The sequence below is a fragment of the Carcharhinus amblyrhynchos genome, chromosome 12 (genome assembly GCF_965287045.1).
Source record: "Carcharhinus amblyrhynchos chromosome 12, sCarAmb.v2.hapA, whole genome shotgun sequence".
Lineage (NCBI taxonomy): Eukaryota > Metazoa > Chordata > Chondrichthyes > Carcharhiniformes > Carcharhinidae > Carcharhinus > Carcharhinus amblyrhynchos.
The window spans coordinates 33,483,294-33,502,177 of NC_137335.1; the positions used below are offsets into that span (position 1 = coordinate 33,483,294).

Here is an 18,884-nt window from a genome sequence, read left to right on the forward strand (position 1 = left end):
AACAGTGAATTGCATGATTGTATTTTGGAAAGTTTGAGAATAATACGCTCTAGAACAAACAAAACAGGCCAAATTAGTTGATAATCGAGAAGTAAGGAAACAGCTAATTAAGGAGCTAAGTGGCCATATAACAGAATTTCTTATTAGGTTTCTGAGCGAGAAAGATGAGTCACAAAACAAGGTTTAAATACAGTGGATTATGAAGGTATGAGGAAGGAATTCAACACAATAGACTCAGCAGCACCAGTATCAACTACTAAAACTACAAATCACCAGGAGTTATTTGGTGGAATGAAAGGTTATTAACCCGAAATGTTAACTCGATTTCTCTCTCCACAGATGCCCACAGTAATTTCTATTTTATTCAGATTTTCAGCATCAGCAGTATTTTGCTTTTGTGTTGTGGTAGAATACTAGAACATGTCCATGCATATTAAAAGTTAGAGAATTAGAGGAACTATACATACATACACACACAAACATTAAAAATTTAATTAGAAAAGATTTTTTTCAGTAGACTGGTGGACAGATAATATGATCCCTATAGTTAAAAGGGACATGGATTAAGTTAACCAAACTACAAGTCTATAGCTTAACACTGAAGGCAAGATAGATAATGGAAATTTTCCTCAAACGTCACTGAAAAACATTTAGAAACTGAAAACAGAAGGGAGTAGGCAACATGCTTTCAAAAGAAAAGGCCACTGACCTTACTGAATTTTTTTCCAAGTAAAAGAAAGACTAGACAAAGATAACACAGTAGCTGTGACATATTTAGATTTTCAAATGGTCTTTGATAAGATCATAGTAGATCTTTAGCAAACTCATGATTAAGGTCAGAACACTTGGAGTTAAGGGGCAGTTGCAGAATGGATAGCAACCAGGCTACAAAAACAGAAAAGAAGAATGAGGCATTAAATAAAGCTATGCAGACTGGCAAAAGTTATCAAGTGGTGTTCTAAAGAGATCAGTACTGGAACCACTATTGCTCATAATTTACATCAAATGGTTTGGACTGGGGAACTGGACACCAATCTGGGCTTGCAGTTAACAGACCAGGACTGCAACAAAATATAATATGACGTGAATGAATTTCAAGAACGGACATAGGATCGCCAAATGAATATCAATAAGAGGGGTGATATACTTTGGTCGGAAGGATTAAAAGTTCACACAGTTTCTAAATCGGGTATAATAACAAAGGGGTATACATTCGCACTTGCTTTCAGGCAGTTTAGAAAAGTAAATCAAGCACTGAGGTTCATATCTAGAAGGATAGAATGGGCAGCACAGTGGTAAGCCCTGCTGCCTCAGTGCCAGGGACTCAGGTTCAATTCTGGCTTTGGGTGACTGTGTGGAGTTTGCACATTCTCCCTGTGTCTGCATGGGTTTCCAACTAGTGTTCTGGTTTCCTCCCACACTCTAAAGATGTGCGTGTTAGGTTGATTGGCCATGCTTAATTGCTTCTTAAGTGTCAGGGGATTAGCAGGGTAGATACATGGGATTACAGGGATGGGGCACTGGTGAGATTGTTGTCAGTGCAGGTTCAATAGGGCAAATGGCCTTCTATGGATTGTATGCTTCTATGAATGGATAAATAGAGAAGTGAAGTTAACCTTATAATGAATCTTTGTTAGACCACACATGCACAGATCTGGCCTCCATTTATAAAAGGATACACATTGGAGAAGAGGCAAATAAGATCCAGATGGATGAGAGCAGAACTAAGACTGCATACTTACCAGGAAAGGTTGAAGAAGCTTGGGCTCTTTTCTCTAGAAAAAAGCGAAGGGGAGGTGACCTGATAGAGATCTTAAAGACCATGAAATTATTTGATAGAGAAAAGATATTATTTGTGAGGAGTTTAAAAACTAAAAACCACAATTTAAGATAGTTACCAATAATATCAATTGGGAATGCAGGAGAAATGTATTTATACAAAAAAAGATTGAAAATGTGGAATCTGTTACCAAAGGGTAATTAAGGCAATGAGCCGGGGGGTGCGGGGGAAGGAAATCAAGATATTGAATACAATGGTCAACCACAATCGAAATGAATGGTGAATTAGGTCCAAAGGGCTGAATGGCCTACTCCTGCTTCTAGTTTCTACATAAAACAATCTTGCTCAATGAAGGAAGTGAGATAACATACAATTAAAAGTATAAAAATAAAGAGCTTACACAAAAGCAAAGAACAATAGAGATCCCATGGATTGGGAGAAGTAAAGGCAGCAAAGGAATACTAAACAAATGGCAAGAGACGCAAAAAAGGAGTGAATATAAGCTTGCAAAGTATATCAAGGATAACACTAAAGGTTTTTAGACAGGAAATTGTTGAGGTTGATGTAGCCCTATTAATGGCAGGTGCAGGTAATATTGTAATTGAAAATAAGGAAATGGCAGACTTAATAAAAACAGTAACTTGATATCAGTCTTCACAATAGAAGACGAGGATAAACTATCAGAGATAGAAGGCAAAGTAGATGCAAATTACAGGGAAGAACTAATTCAATTAAATACAAGGAGGAAAAAAAACAAGGTGGAGGAAATACTAATGAGATTTAAAAGTAAAGCAAATCTCCTGAGCCTGAAGATTCCCACCTCAGTTTTTAAATGAGGAAGGTGAGAAAATTATCTCAATTCAAAAATTTCCCCCTTGGTTTCACAAAATTCACTATTGGTTAAGGAAGATAGAATAAATAAACTAAGAAATGAGGCCTATTAGTCAGATGTGGAGAAGTTACTATATTAGAGACAGTGTGACTGAACAAGTATAAACTCATCAAAAAAAAGCAACATGAACTTGTAAAGGTTAATTCACATCTAACAAACCTAGCTGAGGTCACAAACATGATAGGCAGGGTCTGTGGATTTTATTTATGGGGATTTCCAGAAAGCATATGGTATGGTTATTTCAAGAGACTGATAATAAACATGGGAGCATCTGGAATAGAAGCCATCCTACTGGCGTGGATCAGGAATTGGTTAAGGATTCAAGGCAGAGAGTAGAAATAATGGGTAGGTATTCAAATTAGTAGGATGTGACCACTGGTTCCCCCAAAGAATCAGTTCTGGAACCTCAGCTTGACTTTGAAGAAGGAATATATCTAATTTTTCTGACAGCAATAAGCCAGGTGGCATTATAAATAGCATAGAAAAATGCAAAGGAATAGCTTATTGATAGATTAGTGAGTTTCATTCACCAACGTTTTGCCCAACATAGGAAAATGTGATGTCACCCACTCTGGCCCAAGAAAGATAAATTGGAATATTTTCTGAGTGGCAAGAAGCTGGGTTGAGCAAAGAGATTCAGGCATATACAAGTATATGTAAAGGTTGGACTGGGACAAATAATTGAAAAGATCATGGGAGGTTGGCCTCATCTCAAGAGGTCTCAAACTGAAAGGAGAATCTTAGTTACAGCCTTATGGACCTCAGATAGTCCCAGAGGACCACAGGCTGCTCTCCCTTTTGAGGGGGAGAACTGACTGATGGTGCCTGAACCTGAGGATGACCATATCTGAGGCTAAGGACAGTGTTGAGAAGGTGGGCCTTCATGTAAGCTCGGCTAGTACGGGATTTGAACCTATCCGTTGGCACCACTCTGCATCACTAACCTTTGTCCAGTCAAGTTGAGTTAAACCGACCCCCCAGCTCAGGTTAGATACCATTTGGAGTACCACATTCAGCACTGGACATCACATCCCAAACAGGATATGTCAGCCTTGGAGGAGTACAGCATAGAATCGTAGTATTACAAGGTTGCATAAACCTGGATTGCTTGGAATATAGCAAATTAAGGGCTGATCTAATTGAGATGCTTATGATCAGAGTAGATAGGGGAACAATTTTGAATTTGGAAAAATATAACCTTAAGATTGTTACCAGATTGTTCAGGATGAAATCAGAAACCAGTAGAAGTGAAATTCTGGAATAGCCACACACACACACACACACCCCTTTCTTATTGAGGCTAGGCCTCCTGAAATTTTCAAAACTGAGATTGATTAGATTTTTGTTATACAAGACTACCATGCCAGGTGTGCAACTCAGCTGTGACCTAATTAAGTGATCGTGCAGGCTTGAAAGAACATAGGTCATTCAACCGATGTTCCCAACATCAAGACAGGCAATACTTGAAGTCACGTCCTAAGGAAGGGAAAAATCAAAGTTAACCCAAATCAGTCTCATGCTGGTCCCAAGAGTTAGTATGGACCAACGTATGAGCAATGTAACAAAACAATACAGCACAGGAACAGGCCCTTCGGCCCTCCAAGCCTGCGCCATTCATATGTTCGTAACTAAGCCATCTGTTTGTATCCCACCGTTCCCAGTCTGTTCATGTGGCTATCTAGATAAGTCTTAAATGATCCTAGCGTGTCTGTCTCAACCACCTCACTTGATAGTGCATTCCAGGTTCCCACCATCCTATATGTAAAATACGTCCCCTCGTATATCTGTATTGAACCTTCCCCCCTTACCTTGAACTTGTGACCCCTTGTGTCTGTCATTTCCAACCTGGGAAAAAGCTTCCAATTACACATGACATAGGGAAGCTAAGGGAAGGGGATATTAAGCAGAGATTCATGGAGTTGGGGTGGAAACTAAAGGCCAAGTCAGACAGAGTGGTTATCTCTGGACTCTTGCCTGTGCCAAGGGATAGTTTAGAGAGGAATAGAGAGAGGGAAAGTTTGAACTTGTGGCTGAGGGGATGGTGCAGGAGGGAGGGGTTCAAGTACTTGAGCAATTGGGGCTCATTCTGGGGAAGGTGGGACCTCTATAAGAGTGATGGTTTACACCTGAACCAGAGGGGAACAAATATCCTGGGGGGTAAATTTGTGAAGGCTATGCGGGGTGGTTTAAACTGATTCAGAGGGGGGGTGGGATCCTGAGTAGAGGGGGTGAAAGTGAGGGGGGCATAGTTGGGGACTGCAATGCACGGCATTGTGGGGGTGGGGTGGAGCAGGGTTTGAAATGTGTATACTTTAATGCGAGGAGTATTCGCAATAAAGTGGATGAACTTGCAGCGTAGATCAGTACCTGGGACTTCGATGTTGTGGCCATTTCAGAGACATGGATAGAGCAGGGTCAGGAATGGATGTTGCAGGTCCCGGGGTACAAATGCTTTAGTCGGAGTAGAGAAGGAGGTAGAAGGGGGGGTGGGGTAGCATTATTGGTCAAGGACTGTATTACAGTGTCAGAGAGGAAGTTTGATGAGGACTTGTCTGTTGAGGTAGTATGGGCGGAGATTAGAAATAGGAGAGGAGAGGTCACCCTGCTGGGAGTCTTTTATAGACCTCCAAAAAGTTCTAGAGAGGTTGAGGAAAGGATTGCGGAGACGATCCTGGTTAGGAGTGAAAGTAATAGGGTAATTGTTATGGGGGATTTTAACTTTACTAATATTGATTGGAATTGCTATAGCTCTAGCTCGTTAGAGGGGTCAGTTTTTGTTCAAAGTGTGCAGGAAGGTTTTTTGACTCAGTATGTTGATAGGCCAACTAGAGGTGAGGCTATATTGGATTTGGTGCTGGGTAATGAGCCAGACCAGGTGCTAGACGTGGAAGTTGGTGTGCATTTTGGGGATAGTGACCACGATTCGGTTACGTTCACCTTAGTGATGGATAGGGATAGGCATGAACCTCGGGTCAGTAGTTTTAGCTGGGGGAAGGGTAATTATGAGGCTATTAGGAGAGAATTAGGAAGCATAGGTTGGACTATGAGATTACAGGGACTGGGAACATCCGAAATGTGGAATTTTTTCAAGGAACACCTACTGCTGGTCTGCAATAGGTATGTCCCTGTCAGGCAAGGAGGATTTGGTAGGGCTAGGGAACCGTGGTGTACTAAAAAAGTTGATTCGTTGATTAGGAAGAAAAAGGAGGCTTATGTTCGGATGAGGCTTGAGGGCTCAGGTAGTGCATTAGAAAGCTTTAGATTGGCTAGGAGGGAGTTAAGAAGGGCTAAAAGAGGACATGAGATGACTTTGGCTGATAGGATTAAGGAGAATCCTAAGGCGTTCTATAGGTATGTCAAGAACAGAAGGTTGGTTAGGGCAAGATTAGGGCCAGTTATAGACAGTAGAGGGAAGTTGTGTGTGGAACCGGAAGAGATTGGAGAGGCATTGAACCAATATTTCTCTTCGGTGTTCACGCAGGGGGACATGAATGTAGCTGTGGAGGACACTGGGGTGCAGGGGTGTAAAATAGAAAGTATTGCAGTTGAAACCGGGGATGTGCTGGATATTCTAGAGGGCTTGAAAATAGATAAGTCCCCTGGTCCGGATGGGATTTACCCTAGGATTCTCTGGGGGGCTAGAGAGGTGATTGCAGAGCCTCTGGCTCTGATCTTCAGGTCATCGTTGGTCTCTGGTATAGTACCGGAAGATTGGAGGACAGCGAATGTTGTCCCATTGTTTAAGAAGGGGAACAGAGACTTCCCCGGGAATTATAGACTGGTGAGTCTTACTTCTGTTGTGGGCAAGGTTTTAGAAAGAATTATTAGGGATAGGATTTATAGTTATCTGGAGAGTAATGAATTGATTAGAGACAGTCAGCATGGTTTTGTAGCAGGTAGGTCGTGCCTTACTAACCTTATTGAGTTCTTTGAGAAAGTGACCAAAGAGGTGGATAGGGGTAAGGCAGTTGACGTGGTATATATGGATTTTAGTAAGGCGTTTGATAAGGTTCACCATGGTGGGCTTCTGCAGAAAATGCAGATACATGGGATTGGGGGTAATCTAGGTACTTGGATCAGGAATTGGCTGGCAGATAGGAGACAGAGGGTGGTGGTTGATGGTGAATATTCGTCATGGAGTTCGGTTACGAGCGGTGTGCCTCAGGGATCTGTTTTGGGGCCACTGCTGTTTGTAATTTTTATTAATGATCTGGATGAGGGTATAGTTGGGTGGATTAGTAAGTTTGCCGATGACACCAAAGTCGGTGGTGTGGTAGATTGTGAGGAAGGGTGTCATAGTTTGCAGGGTGACTTAGACAGGTTGCAGAGCTGGGCCACGAGGTGGCGGATGGAGTTTAATGTGGAGAAATGTGAGGTAATTCATTTCGGTAGGAGTAACAGATGTGTTCAGTATAGGGCTAACGGGAGGATTTTGAATAGTGTGGAGGAGCAGAGGGATCTAGGTGTATGTGTACATAGATCCCTGAAGGTTGGGAATCAAGTAGATAAGATAGTTAAGAAGGCATACGGTGTCTTGGCGTTTATTGGTAGGGGGATTGAATTTAGGAGTCGCAGCGTCATGTTGCAACTGTACACAACTCTGGTGCGGCCGCACTTGGAGTACTGTGTGCAGTTCTGGTCCCCACATTACAGGAAGGACGTTGAGGCTTTGGAAAGGGTGCAGAGGAGGTTTACCAGGATGTTGCCTGGTATGGAGGGGAGGTCATATGAGGAGAGACTGAGGGATTTGGGGTTGTTTTCGCTGGAAAGAAGGAGGCTAAGAGGGGATCTTATTGAAACATATAAGATGATTAGAGGTTTAGATAGGGTGGATAGTGATAGCCTTTTTCCTCGGATGGAGAATGCTAGCACGAGGGGGCATGGCTTTAAATTAAGGGGTGGTAGTGATAGGACGGATGTCAGGGGTAGGTTCTTTACCCAGAGGGTGGTGAGGGATTGGAATGCCCTGCCTGCTGCAGTTGTAAATGCGCCTGGTTTGGGGGCGTTTAAGAGATCTATGGATAGGTTTATGGACGAAAAGGGATTGGTTTAGATTAGTGGGTCAGTGTTTTTTTTTAAAAAAAAACTGGTCGGCGCAACATCGTGGGCCGAAGGGCCTGTTCTGCGCTGTAATGTTCTATGTTCTAATTGTTCACCCTATATACCCTTCGTAATCTTATAAACCTCTATTAGGTCACCCCTCAACCTCTGCCTTCTCAGGGAGAACAACCCTAGTTTACTCAATCTCACCTCATAGCTAATACCCTCCATACCAGGCAACATCCTGGTAAACCTTTTCTGCACTCTCTCCAAAGCCTCCACGTCCTTCTGGTAGTGTGGCGACCAGAACTGGATACGGTATTCCAAATGTGGCCTAACCAACGTTCTATATAACTGCAACATCATAAGCCAACTTTTATACTCTATGCCCCGTCCAATAAAGGCAAGCATGCCCTATACCTTCTTCACCACCTTTTCCACCTCTGCTGCCACCGTTAAGGATCTGCGGACTTACATATCCAGATCCCTCTGTGTGTCTATATTCCTGATGGTTCTGCCATTTATTGTACAGCTTTCCAAAATGCATCACCATTTATCTGGATTAAATTCCATCTGCCATTTCTCCAAGCAATTTTCCAGACTATCTATATCCTGCTGTATTCTCTGACAATGTTCATCACTGTCCGCAACTCCAGCAATCTGTGTCGTTCGCAAACTTACTGATCAGGCCAGCTACATCATCTTACAAATCATTTATATATATCACAAACAGCAGAGATCCCAATACAGAGCCCTCGGAACACCACTAAGTCACAGACCTCCAAACAGATAAAGACCCCTCCACTGCCACCCTCTGTCTTCTAGGGCCAAGCCAGTTCTGTACCCATCTAGCTAGTTCACCTTTGATCCCGTGAGATTTAACCTTTTGCACCAGCCTGCCATGAGGGACTTTGTCAAATGCTTTATTAAAATCCATGTGGACAGCATCCATGGCCCTTCCCTCGTCAATCATTTTTGCCACCTCCTCAAAAAACTGAGGCATGACCACCCTCGTACAAAACCATATTGTCCATTGCTAATGAGACTATTCAGTTCTAAATGTGTATAAATCCTATCTCTAAGAATCTTCTCAAATAATTTCCCTACCACGGACGTCAAGCTCACTGGCCTATATTTACCCAGATTATCCTTGCTACCCTTCTTAAATAACGGGACCACATTTACCATCCTCCAATCCTCTGGGACCACACCATGTCCAATGAAGAAACAAAGATTTCTGTTAGAGGCCCAGCAATTTCACCTCTTGTCTCTCTCAGTAATCTAGGACAGGTGCCATCTGGCCTGGGGATTTGTCTACTTTAATGCTTCCTAAAACACCTAACACTTCCTCCCTTGTAATTGCTATTTGTTCTAACAGGTCTACAATCCCTCTGAGACACTACCAATCAACGTGTCCCTCTCCTTTACTGATACAAAGTATTCATTTAGGATCTCACCTACTTCCTTGGGTTCTAAGCATAATTCCCCTCCTTTGTCCTTGAGAGGTCCAACTCTTTCTCTGATGATCCTCTGCTCCTAACATATGTATAAAATGCCTTGGGTTTCTCCTTAATCCTGTCTGCCAAGGACACTTCATGGCCCCTTTTTGCCCTTCTCCCTGCTTGAGTTCTTTTCTACCTTCTCTGTATTCCTCCAGTACTTCATCTGTTTTTAGCTGCCTGGACCTTATGAATGTCCCTTTTTTCTTTTTGATTAGACCCACAATTTTTCTGGCTATCCATGGCTCTTGAATCCTCCCTTTCCTGTGCTTCCTTTTTATAGGCACATGCTTGTCCTGCACTCCTATCAACTGCTCCTTAAAAGACTCCCACATGCAAAATGTGGATTTACCCTCCAACAGCCTTTCCCAATCAACAGCCACCAAATCTTGCTTAATCCGGCTGTAGTTAGCCTGCCCCCAATTCAGCACCTCACCCATAGGACAACACTCATCCTTTTCTATGACTATCTGAAAGTTTACAGAATTGTGGTCACTGTTCGCCACACATTTCCCTACTGAAACTTTGATGACCTGACCGGGCTCATTCCCCAGTACTAGGTGCAGTATAGCCCCCTTTCTAGTTGGACTATCAACATTTTGTGAGACAAAATGTAAAATGGACACATTTTACAAATTCCTCCCCGTCTGGACCCCCAGCCCCAAGGGATTTCCAGTCTATATGAGAGAAATTAAAGTCTCCCACTACAACAATCCTATTTTTTCTACACTTGTCCAGAACCTCTTTACATATCCGTTCTTCAACTTCCTGTGGGCTGTTGGGAGGCCTGTAGTATACCCCCAGCATAGCGACTGCACCGTTCCTGTATCTGCGCTCCAGCCACAGTTACATGATCCTTCCAAATTGTCCACCCTCTGTACTGCTGTAATATTCTCACTAACCAATATTGCTACTCCCCCATCTCTTCTAGCCCCTCCTCTGTCTCGCCTAAAACACTTATACAATATTCAGCTGCCAGTCCTGTCCTTTTTTTTAAACCAAGTATCTGTCACTGAAACCACATCCAAGTTCCACGCATGAATTAAGCTCTAAGTTCATCGGTCTTGCCTGTTTCGCTCCTTGCATTTAAGCAGATGCACTCCAGACCTCTAGGCCCACTGAGTTCATTCTCTCCCAGATTGCTCTTCCTCTTACGTAGCCTTGTCTTGGCCCCATGTTCATCCCCAGTCTCTACATCTGCTGACCTATTGTTCTGATTCCCACACCCCTGCCATGTTAGTTTAAACCGACCCGAACCATACTAGCAAACCTCCCAGCTAGGATATTGGTGCCCCTCCGGTTCAAGTGTAACCTGTCCTTCTTGTACAGGTCCCCTCCTCCCCGGAAGACTTCCCCGTGATCCACGAATCTGAAACCCTTCTCCTGCACCAATTCTTTACCCATGTGTTCAGCTGGATAATCTCCCTGTTCCTAGCCTCACTAGCACGTGGCACAGGGAGTAATCCAGAGATTGCTGCCCTGGCGGTCCTGTTTTTCAGCCTTCTACCTGTCCCTAAATTGCTCTTACAGGACCTCCCTGCTCTTTCTGCCCACATTATTTGTACCAATGTGGACAATGACAATTGTCTGATAACCCTTCCCTTATAGAATGCTTTCTACCCGCTCAGAGACGTCCAGGACTCTGGCACCAGGGAGGCAGATTACCATCCTGGAGTCTCGTTCGCACCCACAGAACTGCCTGTGTCTCTAACCAGCTTGATCAAGGTAAGGCACACAACATGTTCAATTTTCCCATTCTCCCATCCATTAAAAGGATGTAGGCCGCACTGTCTAAACCAACATTCATTGCCCATCCCTAACTGCTCTTAAGGATAACTGTAGACGCTGCATGGACCTAGTTTTCCAAACAATTATCTAAACTGAAAATATTAAGAAAAACATCAAGGGCCACTTTATTATCCAAATGCCCTGTTAGAGAATGCTGTAACATTTCGTGGTTCAATATGCTCAGTGAAAATTAGCACTGGAGATCACATGAAATTTCCACTTATCACTATTATTATGCTTCTGATTAATATTTCTGGTTTCTTCTACATTAAATCGTGTTCATTTTAAACATGTTTTACCAATCTTTAAAACATAAAATTTGCAACGATTCTTATCCTGTCCACAACACATCACATGGCAGGTTTCACTTAATACCCGAAAGTACGATTTGTACCAAACTTGATCAGTTCATTTGAATTGCCATTCAGTTTCACTTCTTGTGGTTAAGTGAAATTGAAACAGTCAGACAAACATAAGCAACAAACACCTAGATTTCCTTTCCTCTAGAAATAGACAAGTTTCATATTAATCTTTTAGACCGCTTGTCAACTGTGGTACAGTTGATGACTCTCACCTCTGCATTAAAGATTGCGGATTCCATTAGCTGTAATGCCAAAGGGGCAGGTGTGATGTACTACTCCAAAATTCGCATTCCACATTAAATAACTAATTATGTCATTACACCATAAACTAGTGTTATAGCTGCACATATTGTAAGTGCTTTCTTCAGCCCACAACTGTCTGTAAAGAACTTTTATCAAGTCAGATATCTGACAGAGGCAGGAGTGAAAATGCATTTTGTGCAAAGCAGGAGAGAGCTTCTCCTCAGAAGGACAGATGCTAGGTTGTAGGAGTCCCTGCCCCAGTAGAGGGTGTACTTCTCCATGTTTTATTAGTCAGTGCCCTGAGGTCTGCTAGATCTCCCTGGTTCAGGTGTTGAGATAACAAAGCTTGCCACAGAGATCCCATTGCCATATGTATCATTTTGGATCCACCTTAGCTCCAAAGAGGATTGTTATTAGCCTTGACAGACAAACAAGTACATAATAATTCAGTGAACAGCAAATAACTGGAGTTTGGAGTATCACTTTTGAGTAACACAGATAACCAATAAACATAGAACATAGAACACTACAGCACAAACAGGCCCTTCGGCCCACAAGTTGTGCCGATCACATCAACACCTATCTATAACCCCCAATCCCATAAAACCCCATATACTCATCCAGAAAATACATTTACAAAATACATTTTCTGGATGAGTATATAAATACTCATATAAATATGAATATATAAAGTATATGAGTACATAAATATGAGTATATAAATGTATAAATACATTTATATATTTAGCCTGGTCACATGGGAACACACTGCACCCTCAACAAAGTTTCCATCACAGCTTCAGAGAGGTCGTTTGCTATTCTGCAAAGTGATCATGTCAGACATTGAGATCTGGATGCACTGACCAATGTCCTCAGACTTGGCCAGGCAATAACATCCAGCAGATGGCATTCCAAGTAGCATTTCCTTATCAGTTATACATGGACATGGCAGCAGTGGCAGTGGTTAGCACTGCTGCCTCACAGCACCAAAGATCTGGGTTCAATTCTGGCCTCAGATCACCATGTGTGGAGTTTGCACATTCTCCCAGTGTTCTTGTGGGTTTCCTCCAGGTGCTCCGATTTCCTCCCACAGTCCAAATATGTGGGGGTTTGGTGAATTGGCCATGCTAAATTGCTTCTAGTATCAAGGGGGTTAGCAGACTAAGTGTGTGGAGCTGTGGTCAGTGTAGACTTGATGGGCCAAACAGCCTCGTTCTGCACTGGAGGGATTCTATGATATTTTCGTTCCTTCACTGTACCATATCTATAAAGATCAGCTTATACTGTGTCTGTGTTTGACAATCCAGACATTAGTTTTAGTACCACATAGTTGCCAATGTGTAAGCATGCTATTTAAAACAATTCTGGAAGAGACTAAGATACAAAAGGTTCTCCAAAGTTTTCTACATAAAGAAATGTTTGGACAATAAGTATATGCCTCAAGTGAAATCTGCATTGTGAATATACCAGCATATTGGAAAGATAAGAAAAGCAAAAAAGTGCCCTTCTTAGTGCTGTCCCTGAGAACTAATTGGCATCCATCAGGCTTCCAATCAACAGTTGGAAAAGATGTACTCAGAATCCACCAATCATTCCGCTCCTACAGCATCCAAAAAACATCACGAAAGAAAAAGCCCCACCATTTCAGCTTATAGCATTTTTGTTCACTCCTGGGCTTGAGCACAAAAATTACTCCTGTGGAGTGCTGCACTATCAGAGGTCTCAGCTTTTGGACAAAAGGTTAGACTGAGGCTCCACCTGCCTGCTTAGGTAGGTGCAAAATATCTCATGGCACTATTTCAAAGATAGGTAAGCTATATTTTCAATTTTCTGGTCAGTGTTTCTCCCTCAAAAACATCACAAAAAGTGATTATCTGGTTATCACATTGCTGTTTGTGGGAGCTTGCTGAATGTAAATTAGCTGCAGTGTTTCCTACATTACAACAGTGCCTACACATTAATAACATTTCTTTGGCTGTAAATCATTTTGGGGGAGCTATGGTTGTTAAAGATTATAAAACGCAAGTCTTTCATATCCTACCAGTTAGCCCAATAGTCAAGGTTGCATGTAAAATGCGACAAACCACACATCTGTGGCAGTATGGTATCTGCCAAAAGTCTGGCAATGCTTTCAGAGATGTCTGCACAGACATTCTGGTGGAACTTTGAAGCCTAACGCCACTGGCAAAGCCTCATATTTTTGCAGGTGCACTGCCCAATTTTAAGCCCACTGTCAATGACAAAATCAAATGGAATAGGTGATAGTGAATACCACTGCCTTGTATCTTACGTGGAGTGATGGATTAAATGAAACAAAAACAAAAAATGCTGGAAAATCTGACGGCATCTGTGGAGAGAGAATAAGCCAACGGTTCAAGTCAGAAGTCTGAGATTTTCCAACATTTTGTGTTTTTGTTTCAAACTCCAGCATTCACAATATTTTGCTTTATCGACGGATTAAGTGATGTTATCAAATGTTTTATCCATTCCTTCAACATCTTTGCAATTATCCCATAGAGCTTCTTTAAATATATAAAAAGGAAAGTCAATAATTATCCTGGGCTTGATAGGTTGAATCCTAGAATATTAAAAGGAAGTAGCTAGAGATAGTGGGTGCATAATGGATAATGATAGTTATCTTCCAAAACTCTTAATTCTGGAAATTCCAAGAACATTGGAAAACTTACGATGTACCTTTATTCAAAAAAGGAGGGAGGCAAAAATCAAGTAACTATAGACCAGTTAGCCTAACTTATGTCAGTGGGAAAATGTTAAGAGTACTTATAAAGGATGTCATAGCAGAGCATTTAGAAATGCATAACATAATCAAGCTGAGTCATAACAGCGTCATGAAGGGAAATCATGTTGACAGAATTCCACAGATTCAATGGCCCCATCTTACAAGAGGATTGATAAAGGGGAACCAGTAGATGTATTAGTATACTTGGATTTCAAAAAAATGTTCAATAAGCTACCACACAAAATGCTACTGAAAAGAATCCATGTTTTTGGAGATTTGTTAGCATGGATAGAAAATTGGTTGATTAAGAGAAGCCAGAGCTGAAATAAGATGTGCATTTTCAGACGGCAACTTGCAACTAGTGACATAGCACAGGGATCTGTGCAGACTTGGATGAGGGAAGTGAACGTACTATTGCCAAAGTTTCAGGTGATACAAAATAGGTGGAAAGGCAAGTGGTAAGGATGATACAGCGTATACGAAGGGATACAAACAGCTTAGCTGAGTCACAGATGGAATATAATGTAGGAAAATGTGAAGTTACAACTTTGATACGAAGGATAAAGGAATTGAGTATTATTTAAATGGAGAAAACTCCAGAACTGAAGAGGTTGAGGGTCCTCCTGCATAGTTCACAAAAATAGAATACAAGTTCAAAAGGTGATTGGGACAGCAAATGCAATGCTGGCCTTTCTTTCAAAGGAAACAATAAATAAAAATAGGGATATCTTGCTAAAACTATACTAGGCACCACTTAGACCACACTTGGAATACTCCGAACAATTCTGGTTCCCTTATTGAAGGAAAGAGGTACTGGCATTGGAGTCAGTCCAGAGAAGCTTCTCTAGTTTGGTCCAGGGTATGGAGGGATTTTCTCCTGAGACGTTAAGTAGGTTGTATTCCTTGGAGTTCAGAAGAACGAGGTATGACTTTATTGAGACATATGGGATTCTCAGGGGGCTTGACAGGATAGATGCCGAGAGGATGTTTCCTCTTGTGGGAGAATCTAGGACCAGGGGACGTGATCTCAGAGTAAGGAGTTAACTGTTTAAAACAGAGAAGAGGAAGAATTTGTTCTCTCTGAGGATCGTGAATGTCGAATTCTTTAAATGCAGAGAGATGCAAATGCTGGGTCTTCAAGTATATTGAAGGCTAAGGTAAGATTTTTTCATCGGCAAGGAAATCAAAGGTTATGAGCGTCATATCAGATCTCGTTGACTGAATGGGCCAAATGGCCTACCTCTTCTCCTACAACTTAAGGTCTTATATTACAGATAAATTCCATTGTTTTCAACTTCTATGTGACTAACATTAAGCACTAGGCCCAAAACTTGTATGAAAATTCAATAACACAGATAATCTGCAATCTTGAAAAAAAAACACAATTCTTGCACACTGCTGAGGACAGAATCCAGCTTGCCCCTTCCTGATTTTCTGCAAGCCCCAAAGTTACCAATTTAAGAGCCACTATCAATTAGTTTTCTCAAACCGTGTGCTCACTAGAATTCTCTTGTCTATGGATACAAATCAAAACTGACAGAATGCAAGAAGAATGAAACAGAATTGTGTTCGCCATCCTCAGAAAGGCAATTCCAGGTTAATTCAACAGTTTTTGGCACAGATCACCAAAATCTTTACAAGCCTCCCACCCTTGCTAGAATAACATTTAGCGATTCCTAAATATGTTCATGCCTGCTGCCCTACAAGCAAAAAAATTCACTTCCTCCCTTTAAAGTGGCTCACTAAGGTTGTCTATTCATGCAGCACACTCCACCAGTTTTTCTTTCTCCAAACTCCACGAGATAGCAACTCAAATGTCCTTCCAGACCATGAGGATGCCCACATGGGCAAGCTTGGTCCAAGTTGATCATAATCGATATGGCTTGTGTGAGAAGCAATTTCCTTGATTTAGGGAGGAAAATGTTAGACAAGATTAGATTTCCTGTTATGAAATTTTGAAATATCTTCAACATAGTAGTTATTTTATCCCTGACTCGAAATGCATACAAAATACTTCTAAATATTGCCACAAATGAATGTTTAATTTGACCAATGTTTTGGCAAATATACAGTATGTCATAAGATCTTCCCTTTAAAGTAAATGTATCTTTACAGTTAACAGAACTGTTTCAGACCCATTAACTTTATCTACTTAAGTTTATGAAACTCATGAGGATCATTGGTGATAAGTGTCCAATATTGTCTCTTAGATTGAAACTAATTGATTTGTTTTTTTTAACTGATATAAAACACCGGCTTTAACTAAAGATGGCAAATAAACGAAAATGCGTTCTGATGACAAGTCGAAAACTTGGCTCAATGGCTCTCTGCAGCATTAACATCACTTCATCGGCGCAGGAAACGCATTCTTCGGACAGGCTCCAGTCCCCCTGGACAGGCGTCAAATGAGAGAGCGGGGCCCAGGGCCGCACTCAGCAATAAATGCGCAGAGGAGGCCCTGTGGAGGAGGCGGCGGCAGCAGCGCCTCCAGGAAAGGTCACGGACAGCCGGCAGCCAGATAATGCTCATCCTCCCACCCTACTCCGGGGACCAGCTGCCATTTATTTACTGAGCAGGCCCAGGGCTTGGCGGAATTTCCGTTACCCGGAGCGGGGGAGGGGGCAGAGAGGCTCTTCTCCCCTCAAACACGCACATTTCACCTCCAGGTTGAGTAACTCCTCCTGGGGGCGGTTACTCGGGATCGCCACCGGGGCGGCCGCATTGACCCCGACTCCAGGCCCCGGTTTCCGACACGGTTTTAATTTCCAATTTTAATCCGGAGATGAGACGCTCGAGAGGCCTGTTAGTGCCCGAGCCTCCCTCTCCCCGCCCGTTAGTCTCCGGAGGCCCCGCTACCAACCGCCTGCGTCGCTTAGAAATTCCCCCCCCCCAAAAAAAAAGCCGCGGCTCACACAGACCTCGTTATTAAAGGCTTTAACGGCCTCCATGGCTCCGCGCCTTCACTCCTCTTTTGGATGTGGAGGATGGGCAGGATCGTCAGCGCTGGCGGGAGTCAAGGCAGCGCAGTTGAGGCTCGGCGAGGAGTCACGAGCGGCGGCAACGGCCGCGCTTCACTCGCATCTCAGCGCGGTGCAGGAGGAAGGCAATATGGCGTCAAGCGCAGAGAGCGGCTCCGGAGCGGACAATCGCAGCGGCTCTGCAGAGGGGGGAGGGGGAAGCACACAGCCAGAGACACCTAGGGGCGACAGGCAGCAACAACAACACACTGCCTCCCCAGCACCACCCTGCCTCCCCAGCACCACGCTGCCAACACACTGCCTCCCCAGCACCACGCTGCCAACACACTGCCTCCCCAGCACCACGCTGCCAACACACTGCCTCCCCAGCACCACGCTGCCAACACACTGCCTCCCCAGCACCACGCTGCCAACACACTGCCTCCCCGGCACCACGCAGCTACCACACTGCCTCCCCAACAACACACTGCCTCCCCAGCACCACACAGCCACCACACTGCCTCCCTGGCACCACACAGCCAACTCACTGCCTGGCTGGCACCACACTGCCTCCCCAGCACCAGAAAGAAATCCCACAACACTAGCTTAAAGACCAGACAGGCTTATTTGTAGCAAAAGTCGCAAGCTTTCGGGACAGCCTGTCCCTTCATCAGGTGACTCCCCAGCACCACACTGCCAACTCACTGCCTCCCCACCACCACACTGCAATGCCAGTTCCCTGCTCCATCCCACCTGCACATTGATTATAATGCACTAAAAAGACAAATTAGACATAGTTATACTTTGCAGTCAATTGCAGCAACTACGTGTTAGCGAAACATTTATGCAAGGAACCAGCACGGTATCTCTATATTAAAAGTCTAGTTGTATACAAGATAAAATAACTGGTGAGACACATCGCAATTTCCATTAAATCACAGATTCTAACTGCAACCCAACTCTGCTAGGCCCCTCTACCATGGCTACGTTCGTGGCCAGGTGTCTCTGGAGAGGGAGCATGCGGTGTCCGTGGGCACAGTCGACGCCTTCTGCGCCCATTGGGCACCGCAGGGGCTGAGGTGCGCTATAGACCCCGACAATCACATTTTGATTTGAAGTGTCTTCAGTTTCCTTGGTACTTTTTGTCTCTGTTTGGGCCATTCCCCCTCCTTTTGGGGAGCCACCCCCTTTTGATGGGTTCTTGATAAGAGAGGGGATTAAGGGTTATGGGGAGAGGGCGGGAAAGTGGAACTGAGCCACAACAGATCAGCCATGATCTTATTGAATGGCGGGGCAGGCTCGAAGGGCTAGATGGCCTACTCCTGCTCCTATTTCTTATGTTCTTATGTTCTTATTTGTCCTAATGTAATTTGAGTTTGTTTACTTGGTTTGACCCGAAAGAACCCCCCCAACTCTGGTAGTTTCACAAAAAGAATCCCCCTCTAAAAGTGTGCTTGCATCGACAATTTGTCAGTGTCAGAAAGGTTGAATTAACTACATGTATAATTTGCTACCATAATTGTTATGGCACTCCTTTTAGTCCAATATCTGTTGACATGTCAGTCTTTAAATTGGCAAAACTC

At 43.2% G+C, this 18,884-nt stretch overlaps 1 protein-coding gene across 2 annotated transcripts in view; it reads right to left on the reverse strand.

The window, feature by feature from the left end:
- Positions 1-17,498, reverse strand: part of scaf8 (SR-related CTD-associated factor 8) — a 285,263-nt gene extending 267,765 nt beyond the window's left edge. For both annotated transcript variants that reach the window (XR_013888261.1, XM_080200340.1), the window contains exon 1: positions 17,263-17,498. Coding sequence is in view for 1 of the 2 variants with exons in the window: in XM_080200340.1 (XP_080056466.1) it covers positions 17,263-17,292 (30 nt within the window). In the remaining variant the exon portion in view is untranslated. The remainder of the gene's footprint in view (positions 1-17,262) is intronic.
- Between the last annotated feature and the right edge of the window lie 1,386 nt (positions 17,499-18,884).